Source organism: Neofelis nebulosa, chromosome 8 (assembly GCF_028018385.1).
Source record: "Neofelis nebulosa isolate mNeoNeb1 chromosome 8, mNeoNeb1.pri, whole genome shotgun sequence".
Taxonomy (NCBI): domain Eukaryota; kingdom Metazoa; phylum Chordata; class Mammalia; order Carnivora; family Felidae; genus Neofelis; species Neofelis nebulosa.
The window spans coordinates 124,799,373-124,825,442 of NC_080789.1; the positions used below are offsets into that span (position 1 = coordinate 124,799,373).

Consider the following 26,070-nt stretch of genomic DNA (forward strand, 5'->3'; position numbering starts at 1 on the left):
CATGTATAAAATCAACCATCTTTTGGAAAAGGCATGGAAAAGGAAATGAAAAGCAATGAAGAAATGTAGATGGCTAGGTCAGTTTCTGGCAATTAAAATTCTGACCCCAGACACAGTTCTGCACAATGACATGTTGAGAAATTTCTGTGACGAGATTTGCTGCAGTGTTTAGTATGGGGGTAAAATGGTTGAGAGAGCTGAAATTTAGATATGTGGAGAGAGAAGTTGGAGAAAAAAAAAAAAAAATTTAGGCTACTTTAAATCTACTCCAGTGCATGAAAAGAACACGTCCTCTCAGTCACCAGTGCCGATATGTTACTTTCCTAATAAAATGCAAATCTGTGCTGAATGGGCTGCATTAGAGCAGCCAAGTCCACTTACCACAGTGAGCCTCATCAGACCTATCGGAGCAGTCTGGTTTATAGTCACAGACAAGGTGAGATGCAACACACTTGTTGTCATGGCACAAAAAATCAGTGGCTTCTGGGCAAATCTCAGAAGTCTCTCCCACTGGGAAAAAAGATAAAAACAAAAAGTCATTTTTATAATATTTTATTCAATGTTAGTGGTCTCTTAGTGGTTTTATAGATTCCGCACTTAAATAAATGACTGATTTTAATAGTTGTCCAAGGCAGACTTCTAGACAACCCCACCCACCTCAGTACCACATCCAATGTCTCAGTAAGTTTATGTGGATTGCACTTTCAAAATCACCTTTGATCGGCCGAGGGTTGACCATTATCTGTTATCTAAATAAGTCTTATTCAAGACCCTAAAAATGTTTTGCTTTGGTTCTGGCTTAGTTTTCTAGTCTCATTTTCTGCAACTGTCCTCATGAGCACCTGCAATGAAACTACCGTATAAGTTTTCACAGATAGATCACTGGCTCTTCATCCTTCCACATGTCCACATACATTGCTTCCTTTACCTACCCTGACCATTCCCTCCTGTGCCCCTGGTGGTCTGCTCAACCTCAAGACTCAAGGAAACAGCTGCTCTGTCCCCTTTTTTGCCTTTTCTTTGTCATCCAAGCCCCAGGTTGGGTACCTACGTTTAATGTCCCCTAAGAACCTTTCTATTCCTATGTGAAATGTTTACCACCTCATATAAGAGCTGTATCACATGTCTGTCTGCCCTCCAGTCTCCAAACCCCTTGGAAACCCAAGTGGTGGATGTGTTTTCTGAGGCCAAACCCAGCATCTAATCTGTAGTTTGTACTTAATAAATGCTGGGTATAATAATTGAAGACATAATGGTTTCATCTCAAGGAAGCTTAGGAAAGTGAATTAACGCACAATTTTCAAAGCAATTCACACCTTTTAATTGAACATACAGTGTTCAATTAAATTAATTGAACATAATTAACATACAGTGTTATATTAGTTTCAGGTGTACGATACAAAGATTTAATAATTCTATACATTACTCAGTGCTCATCAACGTAAGTATACTTTTAATCCTCTTTATTTCTTTCACCCATATCCCCACCCACTTCCCCTCGTAATCATCAGTTTATCCTATTTAAGAGACTGCTATTTTGTTTGTCTCTTTTTTTGTCTGCTTGGTTTGTTTAATAAATTACACATCTTAGTGAAATCATATGGTATTTGTCTTTAGCATTATATCCTCTAGGTCCATCCATGGCTGAGTAATATTCCATTTTATTTATATTCCACATCTTTATCCATTCATCTGTGGATGGATACTTGGGTTGCTTTGATATAGTTGGCTATTGTAAATAATGCTGCAATAAACAGAAGTGTGAATACATCTTTGTGAATTAGTGTTTTCATTTGCTTTGGATAAATACCCAGTAGTGGAATTATGGGAAAGTACAGTAATTCTATTTTTATTTTTTTTTAAGTTTATTTATTTATTTTGAGAGATAAAGAGAGAGAAACAGAGAGAGAATCCCAAGCAGGCCCTGGACGATCGTCCAGCAAGCCCCCAGCACAGAGCCTGATGTGGGGCTCAAACTCACAAACTATGAGATCATGACCTGAGCTGAAATCAAGAGTCAGCGGCTTAAACCACTGAGCCACCCAGGCATCCTAGTGGTTCTACTTTTAATTTTTAATTTTTTGAGGAAACCCCATACTGTTTTCTGCCATGGCTGCACCAATCTCATTCCGATCAATAATGCACACGGGTTCTTTTCCACTGCATCCTCAAAAGCATTTGCCATTTCTTCTGTGTTCTATTGCTGGGTTATTGTTTTTTTCCTTTCCTTTGAGTCATTCTGACAGGTGTAAGGTGATAGCTCATTGCTTTGATTGCATTTTTCTGATGCTTAGTGATGTTGAACACTTTTTTCATGTGTCCTCAGGCCCTGTGTCTATCTATGTTTGGAAAAATGTCTATGTGTCCTCTGCCCATTTTTAAAATATGATTATTGTTTTTATTATTTAGTTTTTGGTGTTGAGTTGTGTAAGTTATTTATATATTTTGGATATTAACCCCTTATTAGACATATCATTTGAAAATATCTTCTCCCATTGAGTAGATTGCCTTTTTGTTTAGTTGATGGTTTCCTTTGTGGTGCAAAAGTTTGTGGGTTTTTGTTGTTGTTGTTTTGTTTTGTTTTCAGGTCCAATAATTTAATTTTGCTTTTGTTTTTGTTTCCCTTGACTATATATATCTTCCCTTCAGGATATATATATAGAGAAAAACGTTTATATGCTTGATAGCAAAGAAAGTGCTGCCCATGTTTTCTTCTAGGAGTTTGTTTCAGGTCTCATATTTAGGTCTTTAATCCATTCTGAGTTTATTTTTGTGTATGGTGTGAGAAAGTGGTACAGTTTCTTTCTTTTCCATGTAGTTGTCCAGTTTTTCCAACACCATTTGTTGAACAGACTGTCTTTTCCCCAATGTATATTGTTGCCTCCTCTATTGTTTAAGTGTGGGTTTATTTCTAGATTCTCCTATTTTATTCTATTGATGTATGTGTTTATTTTTATGCCATCACCATGCTATTTTGATTACTACACTTTTGCAGTATATCTTGAAATCTGGGATTGTGATACTCCAGTGTTGTTTTTTTTTCAAGACTGCTTTGGTTATTTAGGGTATTTTGTGGTTCCATACAAATTTTAGGAATATTTTTTCTAGTTCTGTGAAAAATGTCATTGGTATTTTGATAGGGATTGCATTAAATCTGTACATTGTTTTGAGTAGTATGGCCACTTTAACAATTGTAACAAGTAAATTCAACCATTAAAACTTTTAAAATGTTTATTTATTTTTGAGAGAGAAAGAGAACAGAGTGTGAGTGGGGGAGGGGCAGAGAGAGAGGGAGACATGGAATCTGAAGCAGGCTCCAGACTCTGAGGTATCAGCACAGAGCCTGACACAGTGCTCTGGCTCACAAACCATGAGATCATGACCTGAGCGGAAGTCAGATGCTTAACCAACTGAGCCACCTAGGCGCCCCAAATTCCACCAAAGATTTAAAGAAGTGTTAATACCAGTTCTTCGCAAACAAACTATTCAAAAAATAAATAAATAAATAAATAAATAAATAAATAAATAAATAAATAAAGAAGGAAAGTTCCCAAATTCATTCTATAAGGCCAGCTTTACCCTGATACTGAAACCAGATATAGACAATACCAAAAAAGAGAACTACAGGCCCATTTCTCTGATGAACATGGATGTAAAAATCTTCAATAAAATATTAGCAAACCAGATCCAGCAATACACTAAAAAAAATCATTCACCACAATCACGTGGGATTCATTTCCTGGATGCAAGGATGGCTCAATGTTCAAAAATCAATCAACATGACATATTACATTAAATAGAGAAAGGACAAAAACCATACGATCATCTCAACAGATGCAGAAAAAATTATTTGAGGAAGTACAACATAAATTCATGATAAAAACTGTCAACAAAGAGTAGAACATACTTCAACCTAACAAGGGCCATATGTGAAAAATCTACAGTTAACATCATACTCAATGGAGAAAAACTAAGAGCTTTCACTCTAAGATCAGGGAAAAGACAGGTTGTCCACTCTCACCACTTTTATTCAAGGTAGTACTGAAAGCCCTAGCCACAGCAATCAGACAAGAAAAGGAAATAGACAGCATCCAGACTGGTAAGGAGGTAAAATTTTCACTATTTGCAGATGAGGTGATACTATGTATAGAAAACCCTAAAGACTCCACCAAACCTGCTAGAACTAATAGATGGATTCAGTAAAGTCACAGCATACAAAATTAATATACAGAAAGTGTTGCATTTCTATACACTAATAATAACATTGCAGAAAGAAAAATTAAGAGAACAGTTCCATTTACAATTGCACCAGAAATAGGGGCGCCTGGGTGGCTCAGTCAGTTAAGCAACTGACTCTTACTTTTGGCTCAGGTCATGATCGCACAGTTTGTGAGCTCGAATCCTGCACTGTCAGTGAAAACCCTGCTTGGAATTCTCTGTCTCCCTCTCTCTCTGCCACTCCCCCTTTATCTATCTCTAATAAATAGAATTTAAAAAAAGCAAAAAAAAATTGCACCAAAAATAATAAAATACCTAGGAAGAAACTTAACCATGGAACTGAAAGACCTGTACTCTGAAAACTATAGAACATTGATGAAAGAAGTTGAAGATGATACCAAAAAATGGAAAGATATTCCACTCTCATGGATTGGAAGAACAAATATTGTTGAAAGTCCATATTACCCAAAGCAATCTACAGCAGTTCACATATCTGAATATCATTGTAAATGAAATTAAGTCCAACGATGATACTTCGTACCTTCAAAGAAGTATGCAGTAAAGGTCCCAAACTACTTTTGCCTAATTCAACAAATTAAATAAAGCTCAGCTATCCCTTTGTTACATAGATTATTATAGGTTCAGAGCCAGTGTGCCTAAGGGGAGGGTAATTCATTCGAGGGGAGGGTAATTTTCTCAAGGTTCGGTAAATCTCTAAGGATTTGATAAAAATTCATTTCCCTAGTTTTGGAATCATCCCCATAATACAATAGTTAAAGCCTGTATAATTTCTAGAAATAATTTACCAGTAAATTGCAGTATAAATATAAAGAATGAAGAGAAGGCATCTGAGAAAACAGCAAATATATTAACTGTGGGCATCAACAAGAAGAACTAAAGGTCATGTTCATTGAGTGGTTTAGAATCTTTGCCACATAATTTTTAATTAACACTAGTGAGAATTTACAGTTAACCCAGAGCAGTATGTGGATATTATTTAGTATGCAAGTCTGAGCATTGGAGATTATTTTATTTTTCCATGCCATAGGCTGTGGAGCCATATATAATTATCCCACAGAGGAAATGTGTTTTGACTTTAAATACGTAGTTCTTTAGTTTTTAAAAATGACTCAAATAGACTACATAACTCAATGAGGCTTATTTCCTTAACAATACGGAATAGCAAAGACAGGAAAAGAAATCAAGTCAGTGCTTTGAATTGCAGCAAACCAAGCAATGACTAATTTCTACAGCATATGAGTCTTACCAAGAAAAAACAAAAAAGAGCCTATAATTCTTAAAAAAGGTAGATGTTCTTTAAGACAAGAATATAATCAGACAGTTGCTACCAAAATCATTGCAGTAAATAGAAAAGGTAGATTATTTTAGTGATAATGTCTTACATGTATTCAGCCATTTTCAATTTATTAATTCAGACAAACTGATAAAAGCAGTATTTACTAACCAGGTTGACAAATATACAAAATTAAAGATAATCCCACATATACTGTAGTTAATAATGTAAGAATGGAAAGAACACTGGTGTTCGGAATAGAGAGTTGAAGACAATTTGGCTAGCAGAAAATGGCATATAAAAACCACTAGATTAAATATTATTTTAGAAAAAAAAAAAAACTGACAGAGTCCTAAAGACCTAAAACTAAAGCCTAAACTTAAAAATCCTAGAAAGAAGAACCGGTCGATAATATACTATAGCTGTAACATAAAACATTGGATCCCATAAGAGCATGATGTATATGTAAAGCTAATCCACTGTGGATTTGAACAAACTGCCACCAACCTGAAGATAATTCCAATTTAAAACAGATTTTATTCTGCTCTGAAACAGAATTTACAAGCAAGAAGCTCTTGTACCTTTAATTTTATGTATGGATTAAAATAATTTTATACACAGGGTTCATTATACATAACTAGATATAATCGTTCTATAGACTATATTTGTGGGCAAACACTAGTTTTATCTTTTTCAAGGCAAGATTTTCAATATGTTCTTAGTTTCAGACAGTAAGTTTCACGTGGGCATGTGTATTTTAAGCACCTTCATTTTTCATGCAGAATATACTTATCATATGCAAGACATAAAAGACATAATGGGCATATCCCCTGCCTTTGAAGACCATGCTATTGAGTTGGTAATGTCATGTCTTCTTAGGTGACTCTTCACTCTGACAGTTTCTCAGGTTTCCCAGGTTGCTGATGACTTACATTTGGAGAGTACTGGCCAAGTATTTTGTAGGATACCTTTCTACTGGCATTATTTTCCTCCTCTTGATAGAATTAATGGGTTTGGGGAAGAAAGAATACAGAGGTGTTATTTTCATCACCTAATGACAAGGGTACATGCTATTAATAGGACTTGGCACTGTTTCTGTTGACCTTGTTCCCCTGTCTGGTGAACCATGATTCTCCACCGTAAAGTTACTCTTTTTCTATCCCTTTCCATACTGCATTCTTTGGAAGGAAATTACTGGGTGCAGGCCACATCTAAGGTGAACTATGCTCTCTTCCTTCAGGGCACAGAATCTACATTAATTAATCTAAGTTAATTATTTGGAATTCTTATACATGGGAACGTTGTCTCTTCTCTCTCATTTATGTATTTATTCAGTCAATATTTATATTGTTATGGACTCAAGAACGTGTATAATTTGAGTCATAATAGAAGGCAACTTTGTTGCTCAAACTGTTCAAGCTTTGGCCAAGAGGAGCTCTTTTAATTGGCTCCTCTGTCCCTTTGACACACCCCATCAATGTAAACTTTTCTCTTTTTTTTACAACGTAGACTTTTCTTTTTACATACTACCTTATTTTCTAGCACTCTCGGTTGCTTCACGCTCATCTTGTGTGTTTCCTGGCCCAGTCCTAGAATTTCTCCAAGAAGCCCTGATTCTTTTTAATGGAACATGCTATCAGAAACCAATCTCTGGGGACTACATTGCTTCTTGCCATTAAGGTGTCATTGTTCCTAAGCTATAATGACTATATGTTTACATCCAGCGATGTGATCAATTTGGAATCTTATTTATTCATCCTAGAAACACGTATTGAGTATGGCCAGACAACATGGTGGACACTGCAATAGTTCTTACCTTCAAAGAATTTACAACCTGGTGATAAAAGCGTATTCATAATACATGTTTAGCCCTATAATTAAACGTATGCGTGTGTGGCTCTCAGACAACAGTAAAAAGTAGTACTAGCTTATAGTGTTGCATTAATAAATATTTAATACAGTTGATCTAATTCAGTTGATGGCCTTTCAAAGTGTCTATCATCTCCGTTGGTCATTTAACCAATTAGAAAGATAGACCAGACCACCTGACTGAGACCAAGTACTCTCTTATGAATTTCCTTTTTAAAACTCCATCCTTGTTGGTTTCCTTAACACGTCAGTTTGGCAACATGTTGAAAATATGGAAGATTCAGATCTGTTTGAAGAAAGAGCAACATCTGGTGTAGAGAAGAAATAGGCTAAAGAGTATTTTGGAAAAAAATCATGCACCTCAAACCTCCCTTCACAGATGAACTGCTTATTTCGCTTGAGTGCTCTCTGGTTCTAGAAATGCTATCAGGGGCAAGTTTGCAAGTGAAAGGAGATCTCAACACTGCTGAGGGCTTAATATCGCCTGCCCTGTATTTTCAAGCATCCAGAAATTAACAATACCTTCTATAGTTTCTATTCAGCAGGAGCATTTAAATCCATCTTATGTTAGAAAAATTGCTAGGTTTTAAGAAGGTCAGTGCACCTATCAGACAATTCACAGCAGGACTTCTGAAAATGCAACCTCAGTGATCTCGTGTTGAAATTATCGGAAGTGTTATCAGAGTTACTCGGCCATGTCTTAGTGTTTGGGGACACATAAAAAATGAGATTTGACTGGTGATACACAGAAGCAAGGTGCACACTAAATGGGAAGTATCCTAAAGACTGATTTTTCATGTTTGTATGCAAAAAAGGCGACTTTATAAACTGCTCCTCGGCATGAGACTCAGATTTTCAACTTTTAAGATTTTTTTTTTTCTTAGATCTGGACATATGTTAAATACCCAGTTTTCTTTATGGACTCTTCATATTATTTAAGAGCAATAGAGGCACCTGGGTGGCTCAGTCAGTTAAGCATCCGACTTAGCTCAGGTGATGATCTCAGTGTTCATGGGTTTGAGCCCTGCATCTGGCTCTATGCTGACAGCTCAGAGCCTGGAGCTGGCTTCAGATTGTGTGTGTCTCTCTCTCTACCCCTCCCCCACTCATACTCTGTCTCTCTATCTCTCAAAAATAAATAAACATTAAAATAAAAAAAGAACAAGAGATTGCTGAACCCTATGCCATACACACATCAAATCAGTGACTTAACGGTTTAGACAAAAATTATTATTAGAAGGCCTGAGAAGGAGGGAGAAATTAGAAGAAAACAAAACACCACCACCAACAAAACTCAGAATGTGATACCTTTATGCAAGAACACTTTCAGTGGTTTAGTGATTCAGACGTCCTCACTCTCTCCCACCTCTTTTCTATCCTTCATATCCTTGTTCAGCTATCTGATGAGTACCTGATTGCCATTTTAAAAGAAGCATCAACCCTTTCCATTCTGGACCTCACAGTTGCCTCTGATATGCCAAAAATGCCTTCTTTTTCTAAACCCTCAGTTCCTTTAGCTCCTTGGCTAAACGAATGAATCCTTTTCCCGCTACTCTGCCATTTCTTCGACCTTACTTCTCATCTTGGCTCCTTTTCCAGGGCAAGTCTTTTAAATGCTAGCAGAACAAATTGTAACCCTGCTTTATTTTCCTCCGCTCTTCCTTGGGCATCATGGTTTTATTTGCCACCTGGGGGCTGATAATCTGCTATCCACATCTCAATCTGAATGTTTTCCTGAGTTGAGAACCTTATGATACGTTGTCTGTTGGATTTTTCTACAACATGTCACACATGATAAACATGACAAAAAGATGCACATTCTGCCTTCTTTTGCCTGTTACTTTATCTTTCCCTACTTCCGGCCTCACAAATATACCTCGTAATGCTCACCTATGCATGGTCCACAGATGCACATCTTTTTCACCCATTTTTGCCTTTATTACGTTTCTATGCACTCATCTCATAATCATTAGCAAAAATGACCTTGATTTTCTTAAGGTTGGTAAAATTGGTTTCAGAGAAAGAAACTCAAAAAGAATATAAGCAGTTAATCGCATCTATTATTGATCTACGTGGGTCTGACTGTAGAAGGAGGAGGACTACAACAATGGCCAATAATACACATAATAAAAAATAATCCCATGTAAAAAAATATACAGCCTTCCTAAGTTTATAAGGTTCTAGCGCCTCTCTGATTTCTATATCATTAATGGACTTTAATGAAGAATAAGAGATTTTGAAATGCTGAACAATCTAATTCAGACTTTTTAATTAGCCCATCTTGTCTATTATTTATGTAGTAAGGTTACTCCAGGACACTGTTATATAATTTTCAATTTATGTGCAAATTTCAGGGTCAAACAATGATCAAGTTATGCTTTTCTGCATAAAATGAATACAAACAAGTCTAATAACAGTATTATCTTTGACCCTTGCTATTGAACTCCCTCATATTTGTAAGATGTATAAAATTTTATTCTGCGCTCTATCGTCAATAGAGTATTTCAATCAGATCTTCAGAATTTAATAGGAGCACTGTGGACCAATGATGATTATTAAAGTTGAGACTCAAACATTTGGAGGTACTCTGTAATTATAAACTAATTTACAAAAAATTCCAATATTTAAAATATTTTTTAACAAAATCTTAAAATCTGCCTGAGTAAAATCTGTAATAGCTGTGTGATTTGGTTAAATTAATTGATCTTTCTTTTAAGTTTTCTTTTAAGTTTATTTATTTACTTTGAGAAAGAGAGAGAACGGGAGAGGGGCAGAGAGAGAGAATCCCAAACAACCGTGAGATCTCACAAACCGCGAGATCATGACCCAAGCCAAAATCAAGAGTCGGATGCTTAACTGACTGACCCACTCAGCCACCCCAAATTACTTGATCTTTCTGAGGAGCAGAACCCTTCTCTGACAGATGCAGATATTCAAGTTCCTATATGGATTTGATGTGAACATTAAATGAGATAATGTATGCAGAGTTTTCAGTATATGCTGGACAGTTTGGTAAATGTTCTATTAATGTTAGCGTTTCCATATTTTCTTGATTATTGACTGCTTGCTGTCTCAAAACCTTAATTTCTTTATGTATAAAATGGGTTCTTATAAGATTTAGCTGAAATAAAATATATAAAGCAGGTGAAATTGTCCTTGATTTATAGGTGTTGGAAGTCGTAATTCATTCATCCTACGCCAGCATTCTTTCTATAACAAAACACTATTTGTGAAAACATTTATAATATTTTATATTATCATTTACTTTTTTAAAACATTTTTTTAAGTTTATTTATTTTGAGAGAGAGAGAGAGAGAAAGCACGAGTTGGGGAGGGGCAGAAAGAGGGAGAGAGAGAAGAGAGAGAGAATCCCAAGCAAGCTACACACTGTGAGCGTGGAGCTCCATGCAGGGCTTGAACCCACAAGTCGTGAGCTCATGACCTGAGCCAAAGACAGATACTTAACTAACTGAGCCACCCAGGCACCCCTATATTATCATTTACTTTCTAAACAGAATTAGAAAATGATATCAGTATTAACAGATTGTACTAATTGTTGATTACAATATGCTATGTATTGTTTTAATTACTCTGCAAAGATTAAATCAATACATTTTCACAGTAACTCAATTTTATATAAGAGGCACAGTGTGGTTAACTAACTTGTCCCAGTCCACACAGCTGAGAAATTGTAGCATTAAAATTCAAACTCAGGCAATGATTTCAAAGCCTATCAGGCTATATAATATCTAAGATATTGGTTTTCCAATCAAAAGAAATCAAAATGAGAATATAATTAAAGTGCATGTTCTATACTTTTAAGGAAATTTGGAAAATGATAAAAATATTTAATAGTAGAGGTTTTCTTAGAACACAAAATAATACTTTTAGACTAGAAACACCTGGGTCATCAATAGATTCACTGTCAAACTCAACATTGTATTTAAATTGCTTAATATGTTTCATAAGTTATTTTAAAGAAAAGCTCACCAAACAGTACATTATTTCCTAAAGACTAAAGCAAGACTGACATCTGGGGAAAAGATGTACATTTTATATGGCTAAGCTTTCAAAAAAATATATTATAATTTTTCATAATACATGTTACAAAACATCCCAAACACCTTCATGTTAATACTGTATTTGAGGGGCGCCTGGGTGGCGCAGTCGGTTAAGCGTCCGACTTCAGCCAGGTCACGATCTCCCGGTCTGTGAGTTCGAGCCCCGCGTCAGGCTCTGGGCTGATGGCTCGGAGCCTGGAGCTTGTTTCCGATTCTGTGTCTCCCTCTCTCTCTGCCCCTCCCCCGTTCATGCTCTGTCTCTCTCTGTCCCAAAAAAAAAAAAAAAAAAAAAAAAAAAACGTTGAAAAAAAAAAAAAGTTGAAAAAAAAAATTTAAAAATAAAAAAAAAATACTGTATTTGACATTTTTAAAAATATTATGGACAGAAAATCATTTTTCGACTAGCATTTTTGGCAGTGTTAGATTTTAGTCACCTTATTAAGACCATCTAGGAGGAAATATCTACATTGTGTAACAAAATATTGAAATATGTTTTCACATATAGGAGTCTTCAAAGCCAGAAATGGAATGGATTCAGCCAATTGGAAACTGCTATTGAAATCTGCAGACAACTTCACTGGCTCAGGACCTACTCATGGCAGGGATTTATTGGAGCCTCCCACACAAAAGTGAATAGCCGACTTATACCTGCTGCCTTAGAGTTAATGGGAAACCTGCCCCTGAGAAGTGGTAGATGGATATACATGGATATGAATATGGATGCATATACATATGGCCATACAAATATATGTATATGTATATGTATATGTATATGTATATGTATATGTATGTATATGTCTATGATATCCAGTATCATATACATATGAATAACAAAAGGCAAACAAAAAGCCAAGACACTCCTGTGAAAGATCAAAGTCAAGAGACTATATACTTCAGATAAATAAACTTAATTAAACATTATAATAAGCAAGCTGGTGTGGAAATAACAAAGGGGTAGACTGACAGACCACTGAAGCATAAAAAAAGACCTAGAACTAAGCCTCATGTCTTTAGGAATTTGATTTTTGGCAGACCTGACATGTAGATTGGAAGGAGAGGAATGCACAGGGACATCAGAGAGTACGTAAAGATTTTACAATAGGGATAAAGGAATAGAGTTTTAAGGAAACTGATCTTTAGAACTCCATTTCTAAATATGAAGCTTCTTAAAATGGACGTGCCCGTGAATGCACCTGTGATCAGCCCGGCTTTCCTTTGTGCACTTCATTTTGGAACCATCCTTGTCACTTTACAGAAGACAGACCTTTGCATCTTTCCCTCTATTTGATGTTCAGAAATATATATGGGCAGGCTGTGGCAGTAGAGATGTAATATTTTTAGCTCATTTAATGTCTCACACGTTTTAGCCCCTATTTTCAAAAAAAAAATGCTTCATTTAGACGGAATTTCATGAGATTGAAATTTGAAAAATTAGCATGAAACCATTTATACAATAGGATTTACTGCCAAAGCACATCACTAAAAATAAAGCTATTTTTTTAATTGAGAAAGCTGAAATACAAATGTGAATAAGTTTGATATTTACAGGCTCTCATCCACGTTGCCTTTGGAAGTTTATACAAATCAGCACTGCATACAGTAAAAGCTAGAGAAGTTGACACATCTATAGAAAAATGAAAGTGCTCACTATATTACTAGTAGCTACAACTTGGAAGTTCAGTTCATCACCTCACAAAACTGATTCTCTGTAATGACATCACTGTCCTTGAAGAATGAATATCAGAAGTCACTGTTCAACAGACTGTGTCACAGACTATGGGAGATCAAAAAAAGCTATGCGTGAGAGCAAAGAAATTATGTTACTGACAAGAAGATAGACAAATGGCCAATAAGCACATGAAAAGGTGCTGGCCATCACTAATGGAAATTAGAAAAATGCAAATCTAAACCAAAATAAGATACCACCTCATACCCATTAGAATGACTGTTATTAAAAAAAAAAAAATCAGGGGCACCTGATCTATTAAGCGACCGACTCTTGATTTCAGCTCAGGTCATGATCTCACCGTTTGTGAGATCGAGTCCCATGTCAGGCACAGTGCTGACAGCAAGGAGGCTGCTTGAGATTCTCTCTCTCCTCTGTCTCTGCCCCTCCCCCCAGTCTTGCTTTCTCTCTCTCTCTCTCTCAAAATAAATAAACATTTTTAGAGATATCAAGTTTTGGGGGGAATATGGAGAAACTAGAATGCTTGTGTGCTGCTGTTGAGAATGGCTCAGTGACCACAAGTAACAGAACGGTGGCCTTGAAAAAACTAAAATATGATTACCATATGACACAACAATTCCACTTTTGGACATAAAACTAAAAAGCAAACAAACCAACAAAAACAAAAACCAAAATGAAATCGAGGCCTCAGGTATCTATACACCCACATTCATAGCAGCATTCACCATAGCCACAAGGTGGAAGTTATCCAAGTGCACACTGACAGAAGAATGGATAAATAAAATACGTTATATACCTAAAATGGAATATAATTCAGCCATAAAATGAAGGAAATTCTGCTGTATGCTACAACATGGAGAAGCATCTTATGCAAGTGAAGTAAGCAAATCACAACACCTATATGAGGCACTTAATCGAATGCACAGAAACAGAAAGTAGAATGCTGGTTGCCAGGGGCCAGGGATGGGGGGACATGGGGAGTTACTATTTACTGGGTACAGAGTTCCAGTTTTACAGGATGAGGAGTGATTAGATAGATGATGGCGATGGTAACACAACAATGTAAATATCTTCGGGTCATTGAACTGTACACTTAAAAACGATTAAGATGGTAAATTTTATGTTCTGTGGACTTTACCACAATTAAGAAAATGTTTAAAGGCAAAAATATTTGCTGATTGTCTACTGAAGGCTGGGCACTGTGCTAGGAGCAGGTGTTATGCAAAGCCCGGCTTTATGTTCAACTTAAATTTGGAAACGGTTTTACATTTTAAGTACACATAAGAAATTTCCAAAGTATAGATAATGGGTTTAATTTGTGGACAGTAACTTGGGGAATCATTTTATTCTAACATTAAGCTGAAGATATAATTTAAAATACTCTTCTTTTATATGCATAATAAGGGCTCACATTACTGGCTACACATTAGAATTACCTAAAGCCTGAAAAATTATGGAAGCCTGAACTCCGTACCCAGAGATAACAGTTTAATTGGTCTGGAATGAGGTCTGGGTAGAGATATTATTTTAAGCTCCCCAAGAGATTTTAGTGTGCCGCCAGGGTTGAGTGCCACAATCACTGATGCATTTCACAAAAGGAAGTAAAATTGTTTTAGCAAATTCAGCAAAGAAGAATGAGAGAGAAAGAGCAGGGCAAGAGAGAACCACAAAAAGAGAAAAAGAGAAAGGAGAGAAAACAAAGGTTTGCCTTCTCACAAAAACACAGTTTTCATAGTAGACTATGTCTAACATTAGCAACAGAAACAATGAGAAAAAAGGCTATAAAATTACGCAGGGAGAGGACTGATTTCTGCACATGGGCTTTCTGGGATCCTGGACAACTGGAGACTCTAAATTTTTCAGGTCATCTGATCACAGGCTACAGTTGACCTTTTGTACAAGGACTCCACCTGCCTCACAGTGCATATGTCCTCATGGTCTCTTGAAGACATTCCATAACTTATGGGCAAGTGCACCCCATGCCTCCCAAAAACTGTATTCCACTCAACTTCATTTCAAAGTACTTACAATATTTAATATGTACTGAGATAATATTCAATCAATGACTCAACTCATAAAAGTATATCTTGGCATAAAATAGCTCATGCTAATGATGATCTAGAGATATATTAACAGTAGTAACAGATCAATTAGTGAATAATAAAATGATGAACTTAACATTTTCATTTCTTTTTGGTTTACTTTCTTTGTTTTATAATTCAGTCAACATATTTAGCTTTAGTATAGATTAAAAGAACCTTTTAATACTTTGGACTATGCTTATATTTAAAGCAATTAAGAAAATGAAAGCATCACCCTTCCAAATGAATTCCTATGAGTCCTTGATAATCAGGATAATCACCTGATTCCACATTTTAGTTTCCACCAGAGTAAGACAATTAAGAGAATTCTAATTAACCACTAAGAAATAAACAACTAAAATGAAACCAGGGTGTTCCCTCAGTGCAAAGCACAACAAATTAAAAAATAAAATAGATCACACTACTAGGAAAGTAAAATGTTACCAGCATGTTGTAAAAAAGAAAACAACAACAACAACAACAACAACAACAACAACAACATGGTGAATTGTTTGGGTAGGGAACTTGGGAAAAAGGAACAACAAAATATATAAAGCATAATAAAAGTTAGACAAAATATGGTGATGGAGAAATATGGTGCAAAGACATTTCAATATAAGCACTAAAATATAAAGATGAAAAACAGAAAAACATGAAGAACATTTTTAATTTCAGAGTATTTCTTAAACTTAATGACAAAAGCAAACCTATAAAGTAAAACCTTCATTAAATTAAATTCAATTAAATAGAACAGAATTAAATTAAACCAAGTAAATGAAATGTCAGTGAAAGTTCTATAAACAATATGAAAAGACAATTAAAAGCATGAAAAACATGTTTAGTATATATCTTATAAAATGGTTTATATAATCAGTGAAGAAAGAGCATGTCCCAAATAACACAAGAAAGCAAACAACTAAATAGAAATCTTTGGCAAGGAAATGAATGGGCAATTCTCTCTCTCTTTCTCTCTTTTTTTTTTTCTGATTTTATTTTTTTATGTCAATCATACCCCAATAGAGTGGTTTATTTATTTTTTGTAGATTTTTTAAAATATAATTTAGTGTCAAATTGGCTTACATACAACACCCAGTGCTCATCCCAACAAATGCTCTCCTCATTGTCCATCACCCATTTTCCCCTCTCCCCCACTCCCCCATCCACCCTGTTTTTTCTCTGTATTTAAGAGTCTCTTGTGGTTTGCCTCCCTCCCTCTCTGTTTGTAACTATTTTTCCCCCTTCCCTTCCCCCATGGTCTTCTGTTAAGTTTCTCAAGACCCACATATGAGTGAAAACATATGATATCTGTCCTTCTCTGCATGACTTATTTCACTCAGCATAATACCTTCCGGTTCCATCCACATTGCTGCAAATGGCATGATTTCATTCTTTCTCATTGCCAAGTAGTATAAATTGTATATATAAACCGCATCCTCTTTATCCATTCATCAGTTGATGGACATTTAGGCTCTTTCCATAATTTAGCTATTGTTGAAAGCAGTGCTATAAACATTGGGGTACAAGTGCCCCGATGCAACAGCATTCCTGTATCCCTTGGGTAAATTCCTAGTAATTCTATTGCTGAGTCACAGGGTAGTTCTATTTTTAATTTTTTAAGGAACCTCCGTACTCTTTTCCAAAGTGGCTATACCAGTTTGCATTCCCACCAACAGTGCAAGAGGGTTCCCATTTCTCCACATCCTCGCCAGCGTCTGTAGTTTCCTCATTTGTTCACTTTAGCCACTCTGACCAGTGTGAGGTGGTATCTCAGTATGCTTTTGATTTGTATTTCCTTCATGATGAGTGACGTTGAGCATCTTTTCATGTGTCTATTGGCCGTCTGGATGTCTTCTTTGGCAAGTGTCTATTCACGTCTTCTGCCCATTTCTTCACTGGATTATTTGTTTTTCGGGTGTTGAGTTTGGTAAGTTCTTCATAGATTTTGGATACTAATCCTTTATCTGATATGTCATTTGTAAATATCTTCTCCATACCGTCGTTGCCTTTTAATTCTGTTGATTGTTTCCTTTGCAGTGCAGAAGCTTTTTTATCTCGATGAGGTTGCAATAGTTCATTTTTGCTTTTAATTCCCTTGCCTTTGGAGATGTGTTGAGTAAGATATTGCTGAGGCTGAGCTCAAAGAAGTTGTTGTCTGCTTTCTCCTCTAGGGTTTTGATGCTTTCCTATCTCACATTTAGGTCTTTCATCCATTTTGAGTTTATTTTTGTGTGTGGTGTAAGAAAGTGGTCTAGTTTCATTCTTCTGCATGTTGCTGTCCAACTTTCCCAGCACGATTTGCTAAACAGACTGTCTTTTTTTGAATGGGCAATTCTCAAAAGAAATATGAATGACCAATAATGAGCATATTGGTTAAAAAAAAAGATTTAACCTCATTATTAATTGTGTATGTAAATTAAAACACTCTATCAATTCACTTACTAAATTAGAAAATATTTCCTGGTCTAGAAATTACGAAAAAGGAAAACAATCTTGAGGGAAGACAGGGGGATTTAAGAAAGGTTTAAGGGCATGACTTATGGGGAGACACCCAAATTCTGAGAACTAAGCAGTAGTCACCCTTAGCAGAGAGCATATGGAGAAACAACAAAGAACAGGATGTTGTGAAGAAGGGTTTGACAATATACCTTTAAAGTCATAATTCTGTATGCTCTTAGGCTGAGAAATTGCCTAGTAGGAACTTCTGGTAGGCTATTAGGTCTCTAAACAAATACTCACTCCCTTCTTCTTCCTTAGTTTTAAATAAACACATGCCTTGGATTTCCTCATGGTTTGAACATGCGACAGACTTTTGGCTAATTAGTTATAAGTTAAATTGATATGCAATGTTTATAAGGAAAACTTTAAAAAATTTTTTAAAGTTTATTTGGTTATTTTATTTATTTTGAGAGAGAGGGAGGGAGACAGAGAGGTGGGGAGCATGGGTGGGGGAAGGGCAGAGAGAGATCCCAAGCAGGCTCAGCACTGTCAGGGCAGAGTGACACAGGGCTTGAACCCATGAACCATGAAATCATGATCTGAGCTGAAACCAAGAGTCAGATGCTCAACTTACTGAGACACCAGGTGCCCCGTCTTTTAAATTACGCTTGGTATATGCTCTTTGCCTCTTTCTCCACCTTTTTTTTCTTCCCTGCCAGCTGAAAGGTACACATAAAGACTAGAGCTAAAAGTGCCTATCCTGAACTGTCATCTTCCCCACAATTGTCCATAGACCCTTCCCCCCTTCTCTGTTCCTACTGCATACTCTAAGTTGATAATGAATAATGTATTCATCTGTGTACTATACTTCAACACTTGTCTGTGGGAAGTATTATGTTAATATTTGTTGCTTGAGTGATTTGTTGCGTGAACATTCTAAGAATACATTGTCAATGTGTTCCCCATGGACTTGTTTATTGTTTACCTCATTCCCTTCATGTGATGATTCCCTCTCATCCAAATGGTCACCAGGCTGGGGTCCCAGTAGGCTTATGTATACCATATGTCTGATGATGGTCATTTGACACAAGCTCAGTCAATCAGAATCCCCCAACAGAGAACTTAGAAATATAACTAATGGGTTTCTGCAACAATTAACAGGTGTAGTCGTGTGTTCTGCCTATGCATGGTGAAGCAGAGAAAGCTGGTTCCACAGAGTGAGGGCAGTGAAACAGATGTACAGAGAGATGCAGTTAAGAGACAAGAGGCCCAGAAAAAGCACAACTCAAGATCCCTCCTCAATCTTGGTTTTAGAATGTTCCTGAAGCTGGACTGTGTTCCTGATCTTGGGTTTCCTCAGATTCTTGCTATCCTTAAATAAACTCCCTTTGTGTTTAATACTATTGGCAATTAAACTAGACCTAATTAACCTAGAGACTTCCCAGAAATTATCATGAGAATGTATAAAGACCAAAAGACCAAAAAGCAAACTAGTGGAAAGAAATCCAAACCACACTTGGCTTCTTTTGCTGAGCTCTTTCCTGACCTTTGAATCAACAATTTAAAACTTTGTATTTCCCAAATCCGCTGAGGCAACTCTCCAGACAATTGGTGTGACTTATTTTGCTCAAATCCTTCAAGAACCCATTCTGTATTAAACATCTTTATTCCTTTCTTAAAAGAAACTATGTATGTGCAGGGGTCTGGTTTGACCTTGGCACCCACTAGGTGTCCAGTATGTATCAGTTTCCTTTTACTGTCTCCATTTTTACATATGCAATGCATGTTTCCGTAGAACAATGGAGATTGTATGCAAGTGGCCAGTGAGGGAATTGGGCCAATACAACACAGAAGTAGTGTTGATTCCTACATGATTTTCTTCACTAATGTCTTTGCCACCAAGGAGGTATAGCAACACAGCTGAGCCAGAGAGCCAAGAAAAGATACAGGCTGTTCAGAAAGTTCTTTACCTAGTCCACTCATTCTCCACATGCTCTCTTTTGGAAGTACTTATGTATTGCATAGTTTTCCCAGTCTTTGGGCACTTTTTCCTTGTCTCTAAAATTAAATGGTCTTAATGTTTAAGTTTATTTATTTATTCTGAGGGAGACAGCCAAGAGTGAGTGTGCATGAGTGGGGAGGGGCCGAGAGAGAGAATCCCAAGCAGGCTCCATGCTGTCAGTGCACAGCCCAACATGGAGCTTGATGTCACGAAATGAACTGTGAAACCATGACCTGAGCCGAAACTAAGAGTCTTATGCTTAACCAACTGAGCCACCTAGACACCCCTTAAGCTTTTTTTATACCACCCTTCCATCACGATTTCTTGCTTGCCAACTCAACCCCCTTTTTAGGTAAAGTAATACATTTACTGAAAAGTTCCTCTATTATAATCTTAAAATGCTTTATACTGTGCTAATATTTTTATTATGGTGGTTATTGTTTATATTAGCAGTCTACAACTCAGTTACCTATGCTTATAGTGGCTTGCCCCAATCCTATTTTCCCATAAGTCCTTTTTCTCATGTGATTATTCAAAATATGAGGTTTTTCAGAAACTCATATATGCCTCTGTGTATATGTGTTCCATCAAACGACAAGAAATTTCGTTTCTAGCCTTGGCTTAATATATACATACAAATTTTATTAAAACCTAGTTCTTTATGTTTGATCCAATTAAGTTTCTTGAGTTCTACCTCTATTTATTTAAAGTACACCTGTAGCTTGTATATATATTTGTAATAATGTTTCAAAACTAAAGAACATACCATTCAACTGAGTAATATAAAAATTAAAAAAGATTTATCATTAATTTAAAATGGACGTCTTATTGATATGAATATTAATTTTGAATAGAAAATCATTGTTAAAATATAGTTCAGTAAAAATTGAAGTGCCATATCATCATAAATACTCTATGCAATGGTCTTACTGGCCAAGATACTAAATGTGGAAATGTTCATTGTAATTAAAACAGATTCTAATTAGAAACTACATGAACCAAGTATAATGTTAGTTTTCAGATTTATAGTGGCCTTAATAGGGGTATTTCAAAGGATATTTCAACCATACTGAAATGTATGCTCAAATAATTATTTTTCCTTAATATTATGAATGAATCAAGTTATATCATTGTGCCTGGATCATAATCAAGTATAATCACATCAATTATAGTATTTAGTTTATTGCTGTGATATGATTATAATCACAGCTTTAAATATGGACCTTTTTGACAATGGAACACTAATCTTATCAGTCATACTAAAAGTTAAATATCTGATTATTTTCTAGGTATGTAATAAATGATTTCAATATAATATTGAAGTAACTGGATCTATCCATGTCTTGATTTTTTTTTAATTTAAAATAGCTGATTAAAAATATAATAAACTCAATTGCATAGTTCGGTGTTTAAAAATATGGGCATGGGACCAAGAACAAGAATCTATGCCCTGATTTTACAAGAAGCAAATAAATCAGTTCTAAAGCTTATTGAAGAACTATGTTGGTGGTTGACTGTGACAATGAAGCGTCTCTCCTGAGGCCTTCTCAAATCAATTCAAGCAATAAAACAAAATGAGGGCCGTAGCCGGCAATGACTGGGAGCAGGGGGTTGGTTCCACAAAGACTCTCCACCTCTTGCTTCTGAATTTGGCTTAGTGTCAACTTTTTTCCTCCTGACTACTTTCCCTAACAAGTCTAGAGCCAGGGTTGCTGAAAGTTCTTTCTTAAAATATTTAGCTTATTAGAATTGGAAAGGTAAGTATCCTTCTTTTTTACATCTTCAGCTTGAGAAAATCTGCAAAGGATTGATAGCTTGGTTGTGATTTCTTTTTGCTCATTACTCAAGCCACCACAATCCTCAGGATGTAACCTCAAAGACAGAAACGTATCTGCTCCCAAGGTTACAATGTTGGACAACCCAATGTCAAATACAACCCTGCATATGTACAGTAGAATTCTATGATAGCTCTAGCTATAGAAGTATTCCCTTCTGGAATACAGGAAATCACATGGCATGTTAGGTAAGACTAAGTAGATTATAGGACACAAAAAAAAATAACCCCCCAATATCAGAAACACCATTTTTAGAGGGTCACTTAGTATACGTATCTGAAAAAAAAAGTGTGAGAGAGACTTTCTCCTGGGACCAGGCAGATGGAGACAAAACATCTGGAAAATAAGGCCTCCTCTACCACAGCATTAGGAGGGAGACCCTGAGGGTTGTCCACCAGCTTGTAAACGCCTCTGCCTGGAAATTGACATGTCACTTACTGAGAGCACATTGGCCACATCTTTTCACATTAATCCACTTACCCAGAAGGGTCTGGGAAACATGGGAAGAAATGGATATTTTGCAAACAGTAAATAATCTCCACAACAAACAATGATAGGCTTAAAAAATCTGTAGTCTTTGTTTATAAGTCAGCAAATTGATATCACTTTTCCGTATTGATGAAGAATCAAAATTTTTGAGTCCATAAAAATCAGTTACCTTTATTTGACTGCAGAGTCAAAATGATGAGTTTTTACATTTTATGGCATATATTAAATAAAATACACATTTATATATGTCCATGTTACTAATACTGATAATTTAAGTTGGAAGCATATAAACTATGACAAAATATCTTAAAATTTGCCCTTCACACTTTTTTAAAGTTTATTTCTTTTGAGAGAGAGAGAGAGAGAGACAGAGAGAGAGAGAGAGACAGAGAGAGACAGAGAGAGAACAGGAGGTGCAGAGAGAGAGAGGGAGAGAGAAAAAATCCCAAGCAGACTCTGCACTGTCAGCTCAGAGCCTGAAGCGGGGCTCGAACTCCTGAACCGTGAACTCATGACCTGAGCCACCCGGCACCCCCACACTTTTTGTTTTTAATAAAAGATATTTGCAGGAATGTGAAGTATTTACTTTAAATAAAGCTAATTTTTCCATTTAAGAAACTATGGGCATTTTACTTAGCTAATAGGTAAAGTTTAATTTGAAGTACCAGGTTTAAAGATATTATCTGTGCTGATATAAAGAGTATATTTAACAAATTTGGAGTATTTGCCAAGAGGAAATGAAAACACTAATTTGAAAAAAATATATATGCACCATTATGTTTATTGTTTATTATTTATAATAACCAAGATATGGAAGCAGCCCAAGTCATCTATAGATCAATGGATGAAGAAGATGTGGTATACACACACGAAGACACACACACACATACACACACACACACACACACACACACACACGCACGTGCTGGAATATTAGTCATAAAAAGAGAATGAAATCTTGCCATTTGCATCCACATGGATGGACCTAGAAAGTATGATGCTAAGTAAAATAAGTCAGTCAGAGAAAGACCAATACCATATGATTTCACTCATATGTGGTATTTATAAAACAAATGAACAAAGAAACAGAAGAAACAAACAAAACAAAACACAGGCTTTTAAATACAGAGAACAAATTGCCAGAGGGGAAGTAGGGAGGCAGATGGGTGAATCATTATGTTGCCCACCTGAAATTAACATAACACTGTATATTAATTAGACTTAAAGTAAAAGCTCAAAAAAGAGAATAGGATTAGCATCCCACCGCTCTCCCCACCAAAAGAGTATATTTAATAAATTTATGTCAAATCTTGGCAGAAAATTTTAGCCTTAGACACAGAAGATATGATGCAGTTATAAGGAAACCTAGAATAAAAATAGGCAGATATAATCAGATAAAGAAAGAACTGCCTTGAACTGGAACTGGTTTAGTTTCTGTAACATTTGTACATCAGGTTTACTTTCTTTTCCCTCCCCCTCCTTATCGATTTTTTTAATCCAAAATAAAATAAGTCCGTAACAATAAGAATTTGTTGAATATTAAAAACTTTAAAAACAGGTTTTACAATGTTTTAAGATACTTAAATTAGTATTACTGAAACACTCCTATCAGCTGATATGCTTGATATGATATTTTAAGAGCATTTGAAATTATAGAGAAGGTAGATATGACAGGTCCGGGGTGACTGCTTTTACCCCTAAGGCATTTATCGTGATTTTAGTAATATTCCATGCTGTTGTGGCTCACTATAGCTAAGGTCCTATGCTGTTAAGCATCAGTAAGGAAATCTACCTGTCTGGTATTAGTTATTACAACCTCTGGGGACCTCAATTTTCTGGCATTTTACTGAAAATTAAGCTAAATACAACGATGATGATTATGACGATAATCATATGCTTAGCATTTATTGACTAGTCAACATACAGAGTTTCTCCTCAAAGCTCTTGGCACATATTAATTTGTTAAATCCTCACAATTACCCTATAAAGTAGGTCTCATTTTTATTGCCATAGAGAAACTGAGGCACAGAATTGATAAGCATTTATTTAAGGTCACAAGGCCAGTAAATGGCAGAGACAGAACTTAACCCTAGGGAGACCCACTCCAGCCTGCTTGCTTAACTCCCGTACTGTAAGAAGATCCCCAGTACAGAGCAGGCATTTCTGATGACAAATTTCTGAACGCTGAGACCCACTGCTATCCCCCTACGCTTTTTTCCTTCTGCTCCAGCAATGTGCTTTTCTCCTAGTAAAATTGCCTGGCAGGTGCTGAGGCTGAGGAATGCTTCACTGAGATGTTTGCACGGTCACCTCTTATTTCATTTAAGACCTTGTTCTACTGTTACCGCCAAAGAGACTGTTTCTTACCATTCTAGTCAGGGTAATAATTCTCCCTCACTTTCTCCCTGTATTATTCATAGCATCTATAATCACATGACACAATATTACATATTACTTTCTTTATTATCCACAACTGCCACCAGAATGTAACTCAATGAAGCAGAAACTCGCTCTGATCTGAATTTTCACACATATACCAAGATTTGAGTAAATGGTTTCTATTAATCAACCTGTCTGCCCATCAATCCAGCCGTCCGTCCATCCATCCTTATGTTCTATGGTGCTCCAAATTATCTATCCATTAGTTATTAAAAATGGGTGACTTTTACATATTTCATTAGGGTGAGGTGTTTAATTATTATTATTTTTTTACTCATTGCCATCATGGCTTTCTTTCTTTTTTTTTTTTTTTTTTTGCTTTTCTTCCTGGAAACATATACTTTAAAAGAAAATTGTTTGAGATCTAAAAGCAACACTTGCAGCACTCATATGTTGAACAGAAATACAACAGCTTTTCATCTAAACTAAGTAAAGAAGGTTAAGTTTTGAAGTCAAACTCTACAGGCTTCTGTTTATAGATTTATGTATTCGTGAACTTTATATAGAGCAATCACTGTTTTGTGATCTCCCAAGTTCAATTTGAATCCAGAGTAATGCTGCACTGAAATCATTATCATCAAGCCACTATTTTTCACTCCAGATCAATTACTGTTTAAAGGACACTTAGGAGTCATACATACAGTTTTTGAGGGGAAAAAAATGAAAGGTGTGAAAGTGGTTATAATAAAAAAGAAAGCCTTTTCAGGTTTCTGTGAAGACAATTCACTAGACATCTAAAATTATAATGATGCTGGCTTCTCTTACTTTACTCCCAAGGTATTTCCTTCCATTCACATTGAGGATTATTTGGGGAGCATGATGTGTTTCGCTCTGTAGGAGTTTAGAGAAAGACAGAGTAGCTACTGTGCTACTGTCTACTTAGAAGATTTTATTGACTTCTGGAAGCATTTTCTATTCCCTAAATTACTCCTTCCTTTTCCCTGAACTAAAATCTGGTCATCATTCAGTTGAATCTTCTAGATATTTTAGTGAAAAAGGCAACATCTAACACTGTTATTGGCTTCCACCCTAAGGTATGAGGTTTATGAGTTTCTTGGAGACAAATCACAGAGCAGTCCAGGCAATACAAGGCACAGGGGGCATATAGGGAAATGCCCGCAGTCAAGAAAGGGGCACTGAGAGGAGAAATGGAAAATCAATAAAGCCAAACACTGTATAACACATGCATTCCAGCCCTGTTGTGAGGAGATGTTCATAGTACATTGCACAGAGTTTTCTGCAATCCTAGAAATCGATAAATGTTTGCTGAACATGTGAACAGAACAGAACCAGATCTTAAACGATGATACAAAAATTGTTCTGCCTAAAACAATTATCAAGTCTTCTACTCTTGTTGTTCCTTTATGCTTTCAGCTAACAAATATTCGGTGTTTACTGTATCTCATGCAATCTTGAAAGCACTTTGCATAAAGTAAACAACCTAGTTCTGTGAGATGTCTATGAGATGGAAGCAGTATTTTTATGATTTTAGAGCTGAGAACAATGAGACAAAGGAAGATCCTGTGATTTGCCCCAAACCACAAAGCAAATAGCAAGAGGGAAACCTAGATTGCACCTAGAGGTCTTGAAGAACAGGCTCCCAAGAGCTGACATAAATGCTACTTAGTATTCATGCTAAACTCTGTAAGTATTGGCTGA

General features: G+C 36.0%; 1 protein-coding gene across 3 annotated transcripts in view; it reads right to left on the bottom strand.

Annotated features, from left to right (window-relative positions):
* Positions 1-26,070, bottom strand: part of MALRD1 (MAM and LDL receptor class A domain containing 1) — an 824,069-nt gene that overhangs the window by 245,330 nt on the left and 552,669 nt on the right. For all 3 annotated transcript variants that reach the window (XM_058681758.1, XM_058681759.1, XM_058681757.1), the window contains one exon: positions 382-510. In XM_058681758.1, coding sequence (XP_058537741.1) covers positions 382-510 — 129 coding nt within the window. The remainder of the gene's footprint in view (positions 1-381; positions 511-26,070) is intronic.